The sequence below is a fragment of the Mytilus galloprovincialis genome, chromosome 4, assembly GCF_965363235.1.
Source record: "Mytilus galloprovincialis chromosome 4, xbMytGall1.hap1.1, whole genome shotgun sequence".
Lineage (NCBI taxonomy): Eukaryota > Metazoa > Mollusca > Bivalvia > Mytilida > Mytilidae > Mytilus > Mytilus galloprovincialis.
In genome coordinates, this window is record NC_134841.1 from 37,627,813 (window position 1) to 37,647,386 (window position 19,574).

A 19,574-nucleotide genomic window follows, 5' to 3' on the forward strand; every position below is an offset into this window, starting at 1 on the left:
AATGACTGTTTTTCACAACAGCAAAAAATGGTTTTAATTAAGCTTAAAATTTAACAGCTTATATCTTCTAAACCAAATTATATCTGTGTATGGTATGAAAATAAAAATGTCACGTCATATTTACAAGTTCTTTAGCTTTATTACATTCTTGCAGTACGATTTTTAAAGCTGATTGAAATTACTTCAAATCAGGGAACTCTTTCAAGTCACACGAAATGAACGCAATTTGATCGTAAAGAGGAAGGGCTGTCTATTTCAATTACAAGAATAGTCTTTTCAAAGACGCCTTTTGCTGCTTAAGTATTGTTTACATTCCATTTTTCGATTGATTTTTGCATCAATATTATTTCATTGCTTTGATAGTAACTTTGTACTTTCTGGAATTAAGCTGAAAATGACATTATAGAGCATTAAAGTACATATCAATTTACGTAAAATAAAATAAATATCGACATTTAAAAATATTGAAAGATTCTAATTACACGTTGCGTAATTATTGAATGTACTATAGTGTCGAATTGAACACGCAATGTTAATTGAAGCCAAAACAATTTACAGGTGATCTTTTTCCTCTTTGATTTGCCTAGGTAGGATGGTATTGTTAGTTTTAAAAATCATGCAAATTGTAGTGTGGGTTTGAAGCAATTGATGAATTTTAATGTTAAAATAACAAATACCGAGTTTTTTCGTTTATGTATAGTCATGTATGTGTAGTTGGTTTGTCTCCATGGCGATACTTACCCCGCATTACATTTTATTTATTTTATTACTCGTGCAAAAACAACACTTATTAAGGGACGAAAGAGACAGAAAGAGCACTGTTAAAAAACGTCGTGTATAATAATAATAATGAAAAACACTCTTAAACACACTATTTGTATTAGCTTGGTTGGTGTCTTGTTTTGATTTGAAGCACACATCTATTTGTTTTTGGCATCTTGAAAATTATTTTTAATGTATTCCTGTCATGTAATGTTGTCATTTTAGTATAATTTTTTAAAACATTGCCATTAAGCGCGAGGTTTGGATAGCCATAAAACAAGGTATAACCCACCATGTTTTCCCTTAAAATCTCCTGTTGTATCAAGTCAGGAATATGACAATTGTAATCAAATAGTTCGATTTTTTCTATGTTGAGTTGGCGTTTTTTCCTCTCTTATAGTTGAGGTTTTAGTTTGTTATCCAGATATCTTTTCTCAATCTTGTTTTGACTTTTGAACAGTGGTAATCTACTTTCGCCTTTATTAAATAAAAGATTATAACTATTCCACATAACTGTGTCTTTTTGCTTTAATGCAAAATATGACAATTTTCATCACATACCTAAATTGTAACTAGACATTTTCTTGCACGAAAAGACTCTAAGCAAAAGCTCAAACACATCAAACGAATGGATAGCAACTGTCACAATCCTTACTTGGTGCAGGCATTTTATGATAATTATAATAATTATGATAGTATGATAATGTACATTTTCCCTGAAACTAACATAGATCATGTCTTTTAAAATTCTGCCTTTGAAGAAAATAAATACTAAACACTTTATGCTCTCAGTGGAATTCTGGTTTACTGATTGATTAAAGTGTACTTTCTGACTTGTCTGGCATTTGAATAAATGTCAGGTGTGGAATTCAAATTGTAAAAGAGGTAGACATGTAAACATCAACGTAATATGGGGATTTTTGTTCAAACATTGACGCAATCAAACAAAACAGAAACGTATTATACAAAGCAAAAAATAGGTATTTAAATTGAAAAGCAAATATGTAATTACCTGGAAGTGCGAACACAGGTTGTAATCTTATACGGCTTTTGAGCAGGCTTCAAATTTATTTCCATGAGCGATTATTTTTTTACGTAGGTCTTTTGGTCTGGTTATTTCCCCAATAGGCATGTAATTACACAATGTATTATCATTTTCAAATTCTAACGAAACTAACCTTGCTTTTCATACCTTTTTGTATGAATGACAATGTTTGTCTTTTGAGAAATCAACTCTTCAAATCAAGTTATTTTCTGTATTACTACATGCTCGTCGTAAGATCCTATCGAAATTGACTGTAATAAGCGTTAAACGACCCACTGTTGTCGTGAACATATACTTTGGCGTTTTTGTCAGGCTTATTCGTTCTAAACACGTTTGATGACAACTGATCAAACCTGGCCTTCTTGTTTGAAATCACTATTACTAAAAATGGTTCATTTTGGTGTTTGTTTTATTTGCTTAGAAATTGCTTTTGCATATCAATCTGAAACTTGATTTTACGACCTTCTTTTGCCACAAACAATCTTTTCTTGGATACATTTTAGACATGTAATGTGTTCAATGTTTTATTGTTGTCAACGTTCACCAACATTTTACATTTATGGATTCTAAAGCGTTTGGTCTGCGTTTGTTGCAATTTTATAACATTTCCCTTTTTATTAATTTGACCTTCCGAATTAGACTATTTACCGGGTTTGTAATAACATGATCAACACGACGGGTGCCACATGTGAAGCAGGATCTTCTTTCCCCACCTGAGATCACGCCAAGTTTTTGGTGGGGTTCGTGTTGCTCAGTATTTAGTTTTCTATGTTGTTTCTTGTGTACTATTATTTGTCTGTTTGTCTTTTTGATTTTAGCCATATCGTTGTCTGTTATTTTACGATTTATGAGGTTTGACTGTTCCTCTGGTATCTTTCGTCCCTCTTTCTGGTTGTGAATTTGATGAAAAGATAAAAAAAACTTTCTGAATTGAAATAGAACACTTATACTAGCTAGATTGTCCCTTTGGCTTCCTTTTCTTTTATCTCCCTGCTTTACTGATCATATTGTATATCCTTGATCTGTATAGTGTGGATGTTGCCTTGTCAGATTGATCATGTTGTACTGTTTGACCTGTCTAGCACAATTATGAAAACCTACATTTAGATAAATATATCTAAATCGAACAAAAGACACAAAAAAGACATGAAAGTTTTATGTATATATCATGAGTGTATGAAATACAATAACATCGAATTTAAATGCTTATTATGTAAATTTAAACAAATCCATATATGTATTGGATGTTTGACAGTTTTGTATTTTTTTAACTTTCCAGTGATATTGCTTTTAAGATTTGTTTCCTGTGAACTTTGAATTGACGTGTAGTATCACTATCAAATTGAGTATTTAGGGATACAAACCAGTTGATTTTCTAAAGTTTAAGTCAGCTTATTGGTTTACTAGTTGACATTAGAAGTTTATTTCCAAATATACATTTTTTCTTTTAAATCCCCGAAATGGAATCTATTCTCTTTTATTTCTTTTTGGTATTCTTAGTTAAGGTTCCACTAAAGTCAAAATATAGGACACTTCATAAACATCTAAACTTTGCCTGTATTTTTCAACCTATAATGAATAAAGTCATAAACTATGAGAACATTTATTCATTTAAACATACTTAACACATACACACTGTGTAAATTGTAAATAAACTTGAAATTGTTATGTTGTGGCCAAAACGGTTCTTGGGGTGAAGACTAAATTTTCCAAAAAATCTGGAGGCCTGCAAGACGTCTTAATTTGTTTAGAATTGGTATGGACGAATAATGTTATAACTAATGCAGGGCAAAGTTTAGATGTTTATGAAGTGTCCTATATTTTGACTTTAGTGGAACCTTAAAATTTGTTCACAATGTGTCTTGACTATGTGTTACGTTGACTTTATACTGGATATTCAGTTCATAAAAATGCTATCGATAATTGTTAACTGGTTATATATTGTAACTTGGGTGAAGAGTTGTCTCATGAGGACTTATACCACATCTTCTAATTTCTATTGTTTACGACTAAATTGTTGTAAGTGCGTGTATGTTTGAAGTCACACGTCATTGTTTTCAATTCACATTCAAAGACAGAGGTCAATAATAGAGCAGAGTATGCAACTGATATCACACCCGCTTCTTTGGAGTGTTTTTTTTTCGAAGGGAGCGTCATAATGCTCAATTTTGGGCTCTCTATGTAGTGTTTTGTGTACAACGTTTTGTTTTTTCGTTGTTATTTGTTTTTGGCAATGCCTTCGTGTGCGTTATTCTACCTATGGATTCATATTGTCCCATTGGTATTTATTATATCTCCGTTTTATCTTTATGACTGCGCACGCAACAGTACCAAATGCATAATGTATCCTGTAGTGTTATTGCATCCTATAGATGCAATCAAGGATTTATAAAAAATATTTGATGCAATGTTCAGATGAATTTTAAAATTGAATAATCGTGGTATATAAAAAAAATATTGCATCGTATGTGTCAGTCGATAAAATGAGAAATTATTGATTTGTACTCGATTAACACAATAATTTAGTAATACATATATGTATAAATATTAATATATTCATGATAATTATTCTGTCGAGTCAATAGGTACACAATCACTTTTCTAGAACACTTCTTCTCGGTGCATTAAAACTCACTTAAATACTAGTGTAGTTAATGCATGTATCTTAAACATATAACACGTTAAGGTATATGGCAAAACAAATTAGACTTACTTTTTTATGGAACACTCTCCAATATCGTATTTTAAATTTAAATGAATTGCCTTATAATTATCCTTTTTTTTTTTATAAATTTGAAACGGTTGTCAAATTTGAAATGCTCTACATATTATAGCTATTATTGACATAAAATTTAATGCTAGAATCCATATCAATGTCGTGATGACATGAATGAAGTAGACCTAATATAAATAAAAGAAATGCAGACACGAAGAGGTGCACAGTTGGTTCCAATGAAAAACACGCCCACTAAGATCACAATATATTGTAAATCGAAAAATAATGTATTTTGTATATTTTGTTTTTGTTTTACGTCAAGTATAAACTTTCTATTCTTAGACGAGACATAGTTTTACTTGCATCAATTTTTAATCAAATAATTCCATATTTTTATATTGAAAGATATGATTATGACGAAACGGTAATTTTTTCTTTATTCTATTCTATTTTCAGTACATGCTATAAATGCATATGGAATTACAGCCATATGCCTTGGAGTGATAGGCTGCCTTTTATTTCTTTCTGTGGTCACTTACAAGTGTTATCGAAGACGTCGAAGTCGTCTAGCACAAAGTCGCCTTTCAACTGCCATTAAAAAAGGTCTTAAAGAGAGTTCCGGTGTTAAAAAGAACATCCCGCCACTTGGAACGCCAATTAAACACAAAGCGACAAGTCCATTAGGCCATACTAGACAGGATATATCTCCGGGGGATAGAAAATTATCACCAACCTATTCCACTCATTCAGAAAAAGAACCAGGAAGTAAGCAGAGATCACCTGACCAAGCTTATATTGAAAATGAGAAAGATAACAAGCCAGAAATGATCCACGAAAAAGAAGAGAGTATGCGCGAGAAACAGCCAGACGAAAAACAGAGATCTTTAGGAAACATGGCATTTTCCATTGCATACGATTTACAAAAGATGGCCCTGTTGGTGACCGTAGTAAACGTCAAGGACTTGCCAACACGTGACCCTAGTCTCGGTGGATGTGATCCTTACATAAAACTACAGCTTCTACCAGAAAAAAGACACAAATGTAAAACTAGAGTCTTGAGAAAGACATTGAACCCCCAATATGACGAGACATTCACATTTTATGGAATCAACCCCAATCAGATTGTTGATATCACCCTTCACTTTGTAGTGCTGAGTTTTGACAGATTCTCGCGAGATGATATAATTGGTGAAGTAATACATCCATTGCACGAGTTTGATATCTCTAAGAATGAGATGAATCTCTGCAAAGAAATTTGTCCACGTCACCTAACGGTAAGTTCAATTCATAATTAACTTATTCTAGAATAAACTTGGTGCCGTTTGGTTTTGACATAAACGCATAAAGAAGAAACATGCTTTGCATTATGAATTCAACTACCATACATGAATATTGAAATTTAGATACTTGTATTCTATTATTTCTTTGTTATTTCTATTCTTATTTATTATAATTCTTCCATTGTTTTGACAGCTCAATCTATATGAATATCTTTTATAAATGCAACAAACTATGTAAAACTGTATATTGAAATGTTGCCTGCCATGTGTAGATATGTAGACTGAGACAGTAGTTAATAAACTCATAAAAGGTCACCGTTACAATGAAATTGTATTACATAGAACCTTGTCGTAGTGTCTATCATTAACAGGAAACAGCAACAATATCTACAAAAGATCATAAACAAACAACAAAATTTAAGTTCACAGAAATATGACCAGTACTGTATTTATGTGCAGTAAAAAGTAAAATAACAAAGATATCAATCTCCGAGGAAAATCCAACCGGAAAGATCGTACATAAATGGCAAACTCAAAGCTCAAACACATCAAACGAATGGATAACAACTGTCACATTCCTGACAAGTGGTTTACATTTTACAGTTGGCTTTCTTAACCGTGAAAGATACAAGTTTGGCATAGAATTGCCTCTTATAATTGCCTGTGATTGCAATTTATTTGCATATTTTGATTTATCTTACCTCCTATACATTTCTAGGAATATGATTGGTTAAAAGCGTCAGCGTGGAGACCGTGTATGGTTCATATTAGGTTAGTAGGGAGGCGGGGTTAATTTCATACACGGTTAAGTTTGGTGTTACGTTCCTTTATATTCCATATTAGGTAAGAAGGAAGGAGGGGCTTATTTCATACAGGGTTAGTAGTGGTGTAACGTCCCTTTATAAAAACAAAACGGTTTCTAAGAAAAAATCTAAAAGGTTTCAACAGACAAAGAAATTGATGATTAAGATTGAAATAAATTCATAAAACACATTTAAACCTAACAAGTTGTTATTGTTGGCATCTGTTTTTGTAGGATCAATGAAAGTTGTTTCTTAATGGTAACAGTATTTAAGACTTGCTCATTTTGATAGGTCACTAGTCTAAATTTCACACGTTAAGATAGTCGGTATGATAAATTCGTTACATAGTGTGCTAGTGACGTAATACGGTATATATAGGGTCAGTAAATTCCATATGGGGATTCGAGCTTCAATCTCAACCCATATGGAATTTACTGACCCCATATATACCGTATTATGGCACTAGCACACTAGGTAACTAATAGTACTCGCCTATATTGTTAAAACCATTCAAACAGACTCAAAGAAATCCAAATAAGCTATAAATTATTTCTAAGCATCGTTAAACATTTGTCAAACAAGCAAGACATATTTTTTTCTAGCAGTAAAAAAGGTTTTAAATTTGGGACGAAATCCTATAAAGTATTTTTTTTTTATTTGTGAACTGGTATTTTACTTTCATTGTTACAGCTAGCTCTGTATTATTATATTTCAAGCAATTGCATAAAATGCATCTATAAATTGTTCTAAAACAGATAAAAAAAAAAGGCTTTATTTATTAATGTACGAAGCACATTCTATGCTCCAAATGTTGTTATACCCTAAATAGATCAAACCGTTTTTGCTGGTTCACCTCATACAGATTGGTAATCAATACGATAAGTAGGTGTATAGACAAAATATTACATTAAATTATTTTAGTTATGCACCTTCAGGGATTCATGTCATTTGCATTACGCTAATACATACATATTCTCTTATTAAAAGGGCAACAATATACTTATTCTTAATGTGTATATGATGTATGACTTTTAACAATTATGAACAGTCGCGTACGTCATAATATACATCGCCTCATTCTTTTTAGGGGTTATTGTTTTAACTATCCGTTATCTGTTGCGATGTAGATAAATTTTGTTTTAAATGTAACACACCAAACCAAAACCATATATGTATATACTTTTACTGGAACGAAAATTCGTTCAGTTCATTTTAGTCATAGATTAATCCAAGTCTGATGTTTAGGTTCATTAGCAATGCGTCAGACACATTTATGGCTTGAATCAAGTGGTAGGCGTCAAATAAAACATAAGACAATATTGAATTTTTATTATTGCATTTCCTGGTCGTTTCCGGAACTTTTATTCATCTTCGTTACTAGATAATCATGAAACATTTTTGTAGACGGTTGTTACTGATCATTAACTTCTGACCAAAATGTCTCTTAAGTAGTTATAAAATGAGAAGATAAGACCTAAGTGATAAAGACTAGGAAAATGAAAAACCTACACAAACAATTAGAAACAAATGACCTTTCACAAGAGCACAGGGTAAAGGTCACACTGTATATGTTTTACTCGATTATATTGCATTAACAATTTTATTGGAATCAATAAATAAAAATAATTCAGTATGGCTTTTTTGCAAACAGCGATTATTTTGAGGCACATTTTTACAGTGCGTGTCAACTGGCGAGAATGATAAACCAAGTTGCAATTTTTGGAATTACAAACAGATAAACATGTTTTTATTCATTGCTACTGAAAAGTTGAATGCATAAAGCAAGTGTAGTATAGTACAAATTATTCTTACTACCTTTTTCTAGGGATTGACTGTCGGTTTTGTATTAATTGGAATAACTTTAAAACACCTGCTCTTCATTAACACCTGTATAAAAACGGTTTGAATTGAAAATGATTTTTTTTTTGTCGTAATGACATTTCATTTTTGTTGCTAGTTCAAAATATTGTTTTATTAAACAACGAATTATTGCTTTGTTATCTGATAAACAGTTATTGTGTCCTTAAAATTGGTATGTTTTACTTCAGAAATAGATAAAGTGGATAATTTAACACCAAAAATGATTAATGTTATGCACAACTAAGACTAAGTCCCTGTAATAGCAGGCAACACTAATAGGTTATGTTCATTTAATTCCTTACACAACCAAGATGGTGTCCCTTTATATCATGTTTTCAATATTTGTTACTGTGGCAATATAACACACACTCATCTATCAAATATTTAATGTGCTGTTGGAATAGTTTAACTACCATGGAAACAATTTTTAGAAAAAAAATATCTAAAAATCATGATTATGAAGGGAGTATATATCAAAGCAAATAGGATTTCAATAAGTGTGACAATCAGGCGGTCTTTACACACACTTTTTTTTTTAAACAGAAAGCCATCTCTGAAAAACAGGTCAGATAACATCACACTTGCTTCATACCGAGAACCTTTCACTATCTAGCAAGTTGATTGCAAACGGCAACTTAGTAAACTATAAAACCCAAATGATTTTGTAAAAGGACAAAGCTTTTTTAATATGAATAGTTATATCAAATATTTCCGACGTATTTTTCATGTTTCAGTGTTCAATCAATGTGAATTTGTGTATATTTTACATCAAAATAACCTGCTAGATTCTTTTCATTTCTAAGAGGCGAAATACCGCACATCTGAGTAGACTTTGATAGAAGTCACATTTATTAAAAGTCTTCATTTGTTTGATCACCAGGACTTTCTGGAACAAACATTAACGATCAAATTTATCCGTTAAAATTCATTATATATATTGATCTTCAGTTTTTTAAATTTTATAAGAAATACACGAAGAATAACCCTAATATCATGATTTCGTTGTTGTCCATCGTTATTGACTGTCATAACCTTTATTTAAATTTCTCTGAAGTGATTGTATGATATAGAAGGAAGTAAAAATTGAGCTTCGGTATAAATGCCATTGAAACAAGTGTACATAAACTACAACTACCATATACGATTATTTTAAGTTAAACCTATTGATCTTCCACAAAAGCTTGGTATCGCTCATTATGTACGAACTGAGCAATCTTCTATTAAAAATATAAATAATTAAACTAAATACTTATCTTAGATTAGGTGTTCCAGAAACATGTGTAGTCAATAATTGACTAATTATTGTTTTGTGTTCAATGATAAACAATATTTAAAACAAAACAAATCAAAAACAACCTGTATAATTGACTTAAAGCAAGCCCAAAGTGGTTTTGCATGGTTAATCAATATATGATGTTTTCCAAACGTATAAAAATGAATAACTGCATTCTTCATAGAAGATAAAACTGAGAGGGGACTATTTAAAATAGGAGTGCGTGATATATTTCCGGATGATGTCCCAACTATTGCGAGAATAACATAAACGGTACCAATTTTACTGCTTTAGACACGCATTTTGACCATAAACTTTCATTTTTATTAACAATATGCAAAAACCACGCAATCCGAAACACAAACATTATGAAATTGTATGTCCTAGGGTATATGGCTTGACCTGAGCAGACATTAAAGTTAGACAATGAAAAAAAGCAATATCACTAAAGGACGCTAATGTAGTTGCATCATGCTTTTACTTCCAAAAATATTATTTGTATCATAACGATACGTCTTTAGCAATCAACTTCACAGAAAAAAACACTGTATATGGTATCGAATATGAACAATCCCATTATCTATATGACATGATTGATAACGACATAGCATTAAACGGAATGCCAATCTGATTTGGGGCTTTCAAAACAAATTGAATTTTTCACATTGATTATGCGTGGGTAAATGACATTTATGAAAATCATGTAGATATCTGGTCAGTATTGAATAATGTGCAATGAAATATGCGTAGTATTTGTAAATGCATGTCAATCATCTTTCCGGTTTTAAAACATGAAAACGGAGAAAAGCAAGATGATTTAAAAATTGGTAAAAGTAAAAGAACTAAAAATTGAAAAGACACAATTAGCAATCATCTACGGTTGAATTGACTAATATGAATATCAAATCTACACCTCTTTGTAACATTAAGAAATTAAAAAGTTAAAGACTACACAACAGAAAAAAAGACATCTTGAACAGAGACATTATGTCTACGACTGTATCATCAGAAATCTATTGATCCGACAGAATACCTGCACTTTTTTCCATTAAGGAAAATGCTATAAAATGCACCTGGCATGTTGTCACAAGGAGTGGACTTTAATTATAATCACGATAATCTATCGGATTTTATTATGATCTTTCCTGTTTTTATTAAGAAAAGGATAATTTACAGTTTAATCGATTCGGTCTGCATAGTACTGAGGTCTGTCATAGATTGTAAAGAATCATAGCGCTGGTGTTTTTTTTTTCATAATTCAATCCTACATTGTATCCAATCAATATCAATATGTATGGGGTTTTCTTTCGGGTAAATCGATGATAAACCAATTATCAGTGCTGCATTTGATCAAGCAGTGCTTTTATCTGTATTGACATGGTCACAGCTTGTAAGTTTCGAAACAACGAGGGCTTGATTTTCTAGGAAATATGGTCGACAGGAAGACTATATCTGCTCAAAAACATCAGTTATTCCCATGAGCATTTCGTTCAAATAGTGGTCTTATATTAATTCATGTGAAGAATAATTCTAAAATATTAAACAAAAAATGCGTCGGCAGATATTCATTTAAAGTTTACATGTCATTATTTAAAGGTCTTTTTCCCTTTTTAAAATTTACACAACATGCTATTTTAAAAAGATCTCATGTTAGTTAAAGGATGTTTCGATCAGTCACATTTTATAATATTAGCAGTTTGTTTTATTGTTCGATTTAAATAAGACGAATTTTCTCTAATAGTATAATAGATATAACTTAGAGAAAAGAGATGTTAGAGTAGACAAGAGCCAAATTTGCTTCGAAATGTATTTGCATTTCTAACTAATTGTTATTACAAAGTGATCTGACCTATATTACGCTTATTCTATTGTCTTCAACAAATGTTATTGCATTGATTTGTTTTTCTCAATTTGTCGAAACAAAAGCTGTAGTAAAAATGTCTATTCGGATACCAATATTACATTATATATTGGATGTCTATTTCCTGTGAAAGTAGGCATCTTCATCAATACCCATCACTGTAAACAAAGTCATCCACCAGAAAAAGCAATAACATTACGTTGTTATAGCCATGTTCGGAACAGTCAATACAATATTTCATGTAATATGTCACTAAAAGAGAAGTTTGATCGTTTAAATGAATAGGTTTAACCTTTCCGTTTTAAGATTCATTTTTCAGTTAATAATATTCCATGATAATTGCCATTGAAAGATATGAATTGATGTCTAGTTCATATAACTTGTTTGAGAATATCAAGGAATTAAATATCAAGTATAATCCAGTAATGGATAAAATCTTGATAATTATGCTCTGCAATTTGATTCATGATTGAACATGTCGATTATAATTATATATACTAGTATAAAGTGTATATTTGAACAACATCCGTTTTAATGATGAAGGAACATGATATCTTAATGTATTCTGATAAAGTTATATCTTTTCATACTTATTGTTTGGTTTCTGTATATGATAACAATATTCAGAATTATTGACATTGCTTGCAATCAGCATTCCCAAATTTTAATAATTCTATTTTTCAACTTGTGTATATGTTTGCATCGCTGTTTTTGACGAGGGTAAAAGGTAACAACTGAATATTTAAGATAACACTTAAGTAAACAAACGAACTAACAATGCCATGGCAAAAGAAATGATAAACTATGAAAAAAAAATTATCTTTTGATAAGAAAATCACAAGTATACACATAAATTTTTCATTCCTTTAGGGCTGAATAAAAATAAACCGGCCATGGTTAAAGTTGCTATTAATAATTTACTCGCTGATAGAATTTTATTTGACAAAAACGCGCCAAATCAACACATACAAATCCATTATATTACGACAAAGTATATCATTTCACCTGAAAGGCAGGATTACATATAGTATGTAATAGAAGTTGTTCGTTTAATTATTAATGACAAAACTGATAGCATAATGTCAGTCTGACGGAATCATAAATCATAGACTCACATATACTGATATTGCATATTTCGTATTTTGTAGTTGAAAACTCAGGGGAGAGGAGAAATACTGGTATCGTTATGTTATCAACCAGCGGCTAATAGACTCACAGTAGTAGTTCTAAAAGCAAGAAATTTGCCAAAAATGGACATAACAGGATTGTCAGGTACAAATGATAAAATATTGAAATTATTTTGTTTGAATTTAGTAGAACTCATCTGCCTTTTTTAAACTGGACGGCTTTGGGATTGTTGATTTTTTTAAATGGAAAGAGAACTCTTACAATGTGGACATAGATATTAGAAGATGTGGTATGAGTGCTAATGAAACATCTTTTCATCCAAGTCACAATTTGTAAAAAGAAAATCATTATTGCTTAATATACGCAATTCATATCTTTCTCATAATATCACCAACATCTGATTTAACAAGATATGCAAATCGAACTCACCCCTCATTATTCAATATATACGCAAACTACAGACTTATATCCCACAAAACCTTGTCGTTTTGGGGACGGAATTATATGTTTGCATTTTTGTGGTTATTTGATAAATACATCTCTTTCCATATAACTTGAAGTATAGTTTCGCCTACAATCAATAATGTTCTAGACAATTTGGAATTTTATGAAATGATTTATACAGACTGAATTACTGACTAAGAGTCATAGTGAAACGGCAAATCAATACAGCTTAGATTTCATATGAAAATGTTCCTACAGGCAATCTCCAGATTTGTTTCATTAATTGACAAATAATACCATATATGGAACATTTTATCGTTTACTGGGGATATATCATATCAAAGAGCAATCTTGGTGCGATAAACACGCCAATAACAGCGGTAGAGTGGTCAATCTGGTACTGAAATAGAAACACAGGAAATTAAATACTTTTCCAACGGGTTACATATTGAATGGTTTTTCCTAATTTGGTATCAAATTTGAGGGCTAGTAATTTATGACCAGTTTTGACCATATGTACTTTGAACAATGTCAGCAAATGAAATTAAATAACAACACTGTGTTTGCAAAGTAATTATGGCTATTTACCCGTCACTCCACCAGAGAGCACGACTATTTAAAACACTGTAGACAAATATCGTCAACATGTAGTACGCATGAACACTATTCACGAAGAGACAATAAATTTAAAATTCATTGCTTTAGTTGATATCAACTGTCTGGGATATTTTTTTGTGTTGTGTTGACGTGTTTACAAATTGGTACATCTCAAATCGTTTAACTGATCGAAAATCGAAACTGATTTATTGAACAAAAATTAGAACAAGTATAAAAAGTCTAAGGCAAAACAGAAAATATAATGGAATAGTAGAATATGAATGTTTCAAATACAGAACTGATATTTTTATTTTTAAATTGAAGACGCAGATTGAACGCAGATTGAACGCAGATTGGATGGTTTTGGTTATTTTGGGGTCATAAAGCTGTTCAATTGCTACGATTCATATAAATCATTCGCTTTCACATATTTGGCTTTGAACATTCCTGATGACGGTAAATCTATCAAAGAGCTTCGGGATTATGATCTTTTTTTCAATCTCTTAATGCATGCGCGCGAGGTAACTTCCAAAAGTAAGGTGAACAGAGTTTACCCTTGTGCAAACCCGTTACATTGATTAAGAAGACAATCAAGATAACAAACAAAAACTAAGGGAACCACATTAACTTAAATGAAACGAGAGACCGGTTGCGTATATAGCTTTAGTTAGCCTTTTCAGTCATGATATTCGTAAAAACATGCAAAATTCAACTTAGGAACGAATTTAGAAACTGATCAACGTTTCTTTACCCTTGTTTGTCAAGTTCGCTTACTAGTCATAAGTAAATAAAATAGCTTTAAGGTATACAACCTTTTTTATGCAAAATACAGTATTAGTTTTTTTGTTGTTTACATTTTCCTATCTTTTTATATTGTAGATCCTTATATAAAAGTATACTTACTTTACAATAACCAAAGAATTGCTAAAAAGAAAACACATGTCAAGAAGAGAACACTGAACCCTGTTTATAATGAATCGTTTTTGTTTGACGTCCCTTATAATGAAGGGTTGGCAAATATTAGTCTAGAGTTCCTTGTCTTAGACTGGGATAGGATGACCAAAAATGAAGTCGTTGGACGTCTTGAGATAGGGTCTAAAGCCAGTCCACAAGAAATCCATCATTGGAATGAAGTTATGAACTGTCCAAGAAAACAGATTGCTGAATGGCACAAGTTAACAGGTTGATTGTCTGTAATTGATTGACAAAATGTGTTATTGTGTTTGGAAAATGTTTATTAATGTTGTTAAGGATAACTACAAAGATATATTTTACTAAGAAAGAAACAGTTAAATCTATATTTGTAATATAATGCAAAATATATAATGTACATTTCAGAAGTGACAAATTATACATTTAAAGTGACGTTCAAAACAACATTTGGTTTTAAAATGAAACCTGTAGTTGAAAATATCCTTACGGTTCACATAAAAGGGCAACCATATTTGAAAACGTAATTGGTTCTTACGGTTCACATAAAATGACAACCAGATTTTAAAAAGTCATTTATTTGAAATGAACTAAACTATTTAGCGTTATATTACAACATGGTAATTGCATTGATTTATCGATAATTTCAGAGATACGTGTCTGTCATGAAATGCATTGAAAAATAATGATATAAAAATGTTCTGTTGTTTTCGGTTATCTGGCATCTATTTTAAGATGGATAATAATTAGATTCAGTTTATATATTACTGATGTCATTTAGAACAAAATCAAATGAATTAGAAAAGAACACGTTCACAGTTTTAATCACACCCACATAGTAATCATTTTAGCTTTAATAAAGATCTTAAGATTAGGAGTGATATTGTCCAGCTGCTGATTGTTTGTCCAAGGAAAACATTGATTTATTCCTTTTGAGCTGTAGGTCTAAAGTTCTCCTGTTTGATTTACTAGTATTAACAAAAAGGTGAATTATTATTCACCGTAACATGAATTTATTCTTTGCAAAATATTTGAGGATTTTACTTGAATAATTTACTTTCATTTCCTTTAAGGACAAATTAATTAAGTCATGTGTGTTTATAAACTTATCTGCTTTGGTCACTTCATGTAAAAACGTTTAAGGTGATAACACATATTAAACAAATAATAGACATGTAGCAGTCATCGTCTGAAAACTAATAAATATCATAGCTGCAAAGGAAATTGCTTTATATTTGCCATGCTGGAAGCAGATATTATCGCAATATAGTTTTAGACACATGAAGTTATGATGTTAATTGTTTTGACAAATGTGAATAATTGCCTTTGTCTGTATGTTATGCTCATTATTTTTTTCACTTGTTAATAAATTTGACGTAGAAGAAACAATTCAAAATTGCAATATTAAAATAAGACATTTCTAGTTTTGAACATAAGACGAGGATCCTTGGTCATAATTGAAAAACGTTATAAAAATGATTTAATTCAGCATATGGTAAATAAAGGCAACAGTAGTATACCGCTGTTTAAAAGTCATAAATCGATTAAGAGTTCAAAGGAAATTACCAACAATCATTCAATCTGCCTATTAAAACTATTTTAAGTCATTTTTTGAATATATCTAAGCAAACAATAAGACAGATGGTATATATCAATAAACGGATATGAAATATATTGTCACAAACGACTAAACTTGAAAGCCTAGGCCAAGTAATACGATATCCACAGAAGCAAGGGTTAACTAATTTGCTTGGTTAATTGAAGGTTTTTATTTGTTTGTTTGATATTGTTATTCGTTAAGAAATCCAAACCATAAAATATCCAATAATCACAAAAGTATGGGAGTCTATTTATTGAATGCTATAACATAACTATAATCAAATTAATAAGGACATTTTCAACACCTAGGCTAAACATACAGAAAAATTAATTGAACTTAAAATTTTAGATTCGAGTCTATAAAACTTTCTCTATAGACGTTTTTGAAGTGGTTCTAGTAAATGACTTAATCATTGAAATCACTATATAAATGATACGCCGTAATCTGGGGAGAAATGGGAATAATCAGAATGATTATTATATTAAGTTTGATGTTTTATATACAACATCATAGAAAGGCAATGTGAAAACATTTTGTTGAATTTGTAATGTGAATGCTTCTATTCTTGTACAAGGTTTTGAAATATATTCATACTTTTACAGTTCTTTTACTACGAGTATGTATTTTGTCATACCTTGTAACATCACAGTAATAAACTGATAATTATTTTATTTGCAAAATAAAAAATCTGATGGAATATATGTTTATTTTGTTAACAGTAAGAAAACAGTCCCGTCGCCTTTTCACGAATGTGACCTACCTTATTAGAATTTAACCGGGTTTGTACTAACATGAGCAACAAGACGGGTGCCACATGTGGAGCAGGATATGCTTACCCTTCTGGAAATAAATTCAGTTTTGGTGGGGTTTGCGTTGTGAAGTCTATAGATTTCAATGAATGCCATGGTTTCCTCAATTTTTATCATTGTACCATTCAATAATGTTGTTCCATTCAGTTGTTATATCCAGTGTTAGGCCGTCTTCGATCTTAATTGATTATCCTACTAAAGATCAAGAATTACTTTTTAAATTGTGGCTTTCGTCTCGTGACATTAAAAAATTGAACCAAAAAATATCTCTGGAAGAGAAGAATTAATCTTCTTAACATTATGATAGTTTTATTTCGATATAAGCAGAGATAATCGGATTGAGCACACAGATTGAATGAAAATATTGAAATGCCATGATGGCAAATAGGTCACAAAATAAACCAAATAGGTTTATTCATTGTTTACCACTGTGTTGTTATTATAGCAATCATTATTGTAAGGATTAGTCTTTAATCTTGTTCGATAAGTTCTGCATGCGATTTTGTATTCACCTTTTAAAATATTCGAATAGGTAAAAACCTTGTTCGTATGGTTTTTTGTTTTGTTTTTTTGTTTTTTGTATATTATAATAATATTTCAATTGTGTGTTTGATTTTACCCTTTGCAACGGAGAATAAGTGCCTATATACAAATAACATTATGTATTTTGAAATAGCAGGATACAATTTCATCACATTACAATTACAGGCGTTACAATATATATTTCTTTTGACAGGTATTCTGGCATCTTTTTATCTTTATGCAACAATCTAAAATGTAGACCTAAAATCAATTGAAAACGATATTGTTTGTCTATGGACATCACGTTGCTGCTTATGCATCGATTGATGCGTGGGATTTCTTCGAATTTGAGGATGAAAGCATTCATTAGAAATATAATCTGACAACATATGATGCGCCTTGTATCTACAAGAAAAGAAATAAAAGTTCCAATATGTTAATAGCATCAAGGTTAAAATCTGAAGGTAAAAATTGCGAAAAATGAAACGGTACTTAAATTCTTAAATAGCACCAATTATTGAGGAATACGATTACACAAAACAAAATGATACATAAAGCCATTCTGTAAAATAATACCAAGGAGGAAGAGGTATATTTCCTAATGAACAAGATTATCGCCCACCTAAAACGACTTGGGAATTTTATTGTAATTATTTATTTAGCCTTATATCAAATCTTATTATATATATTGAACATCATAACGACATTCTTAAACACACTATTTGACACAAAACATAATAAAAACCATAAATCATATATACAGTGAAAGAGAGACGAAATATATCAAATGCATGTTCTAACGAAAGACATAATTCAAAAACTGACAACTCCGTGGCAAAAAAAAAAAAACAGAAAAAAACAACAAAAAGACTCTACCAAAATTCGGGGGTAATCTCCGGGGTGTCTGAAGAGTATGCAGATACTATTCCACATTGTGGCACGAGTAAGTTCATTTACGGGGAGGAAAAAAAAGCGCAGTGAAAGAGAAGACAACAATATAGTCAACCTCACCACAAGTATTGAATAATTCGTCATTACGTCCGTGAAAGAGATGACATTAGATTCATCACTTGGAAACCTGTATATCATACAAATGTAGCTTCATTGTAGGCAGCAACCTATATCATGAAACTAATGATAGGAAATTCAAGGTATGGAATATCGAATCACAATCTTTTCGCATATCGGCTGAATTTTTGCTACATAGAAATGGAAAGTTTACAACCAGGGAGCTGAAATCATCTTTTTGTCGATAGTTTTGATCTCAACCGATCCTCAAATTCAATTTCGAAATGTAAGCATAATGTATGACAGATTCAACTGTTTTAAGCAGTTATCAAGGCAATTTACAAATCAACCATTACAGGATCATTAGTTCCTGGTTTTGAATAGACTGAATAGACGGGGAGGGTCAATTGACAAGCAGTATTATTCACTCAATGGTGGTATAAAAAATGTATGATACTGATTCCAGGGCTAACTACACGTTTTCTGGGTAACTTCTAAGAGTTTGATTGAGAGAAAGCAAAACACATGAAACCTTAAAGAGCACTTAACAAATGTAACAACGGAAGACTTTAATGGACAAACACTCTTATTTTTTTGTGTATGCAATAACTTATTACTGTAGGTTCATTTAATTTCGTGGATATCGATTTCCATGCATTGTGGATGTTTGATTTCGTGTTTTTGACAGATTCTGTATTCCATCATCAACAAATTCCTAATTTGTTTAACCTTTATTTTATGCTACCCCTGTAGCCATGCAATCTAAGAAAATTCGCATCCAGTAAATGATAATGAATTCATAATACCTTAGCTTGTTCTATCGAAATTATTATAACCAGCATGCAAGTCATACCAGTAGCAATGCAATGGTAAGTAAACGCATCATTTCGTACAGTATCACGAGTATTGTCCAGTAAAACGAGCGACATTTTGACT

The 19,574-nt window shown here is 31.0% G+C and overlaps 1 protein-coding gene across 1 annotated transcript in view; it reads left to right on the plus strand.

Moving 5' to 3' along the window:
• Positions 1-16,990, plus strand: part of LOC143072057 (synaptotagmin-4-like) — a 43,156-nt gene extending 26,166 nt beyond the window's left edge. The window contains exons 2-4 of the mRNA XM_076246838.1: positions 4,980-5,797; positions 12,749-12,872; positions 14,649-16,990. Of these exons, the coding sequence (XP_076102953.1) occupies positions 4,980-5,797; positions 12,749-12,872; positions 14,649-14,956 (1,250 nt within the window). The 3' untranslated portion in view covers positions 14,957-16,990. The remainder of the gene's footprint in view (positions 1-4,979; positions 5,798-12,748; positions 12,873-14,648) is intronic.
• Positions 16,991-19,574: the final 2,584 nt, after the last annotated feature.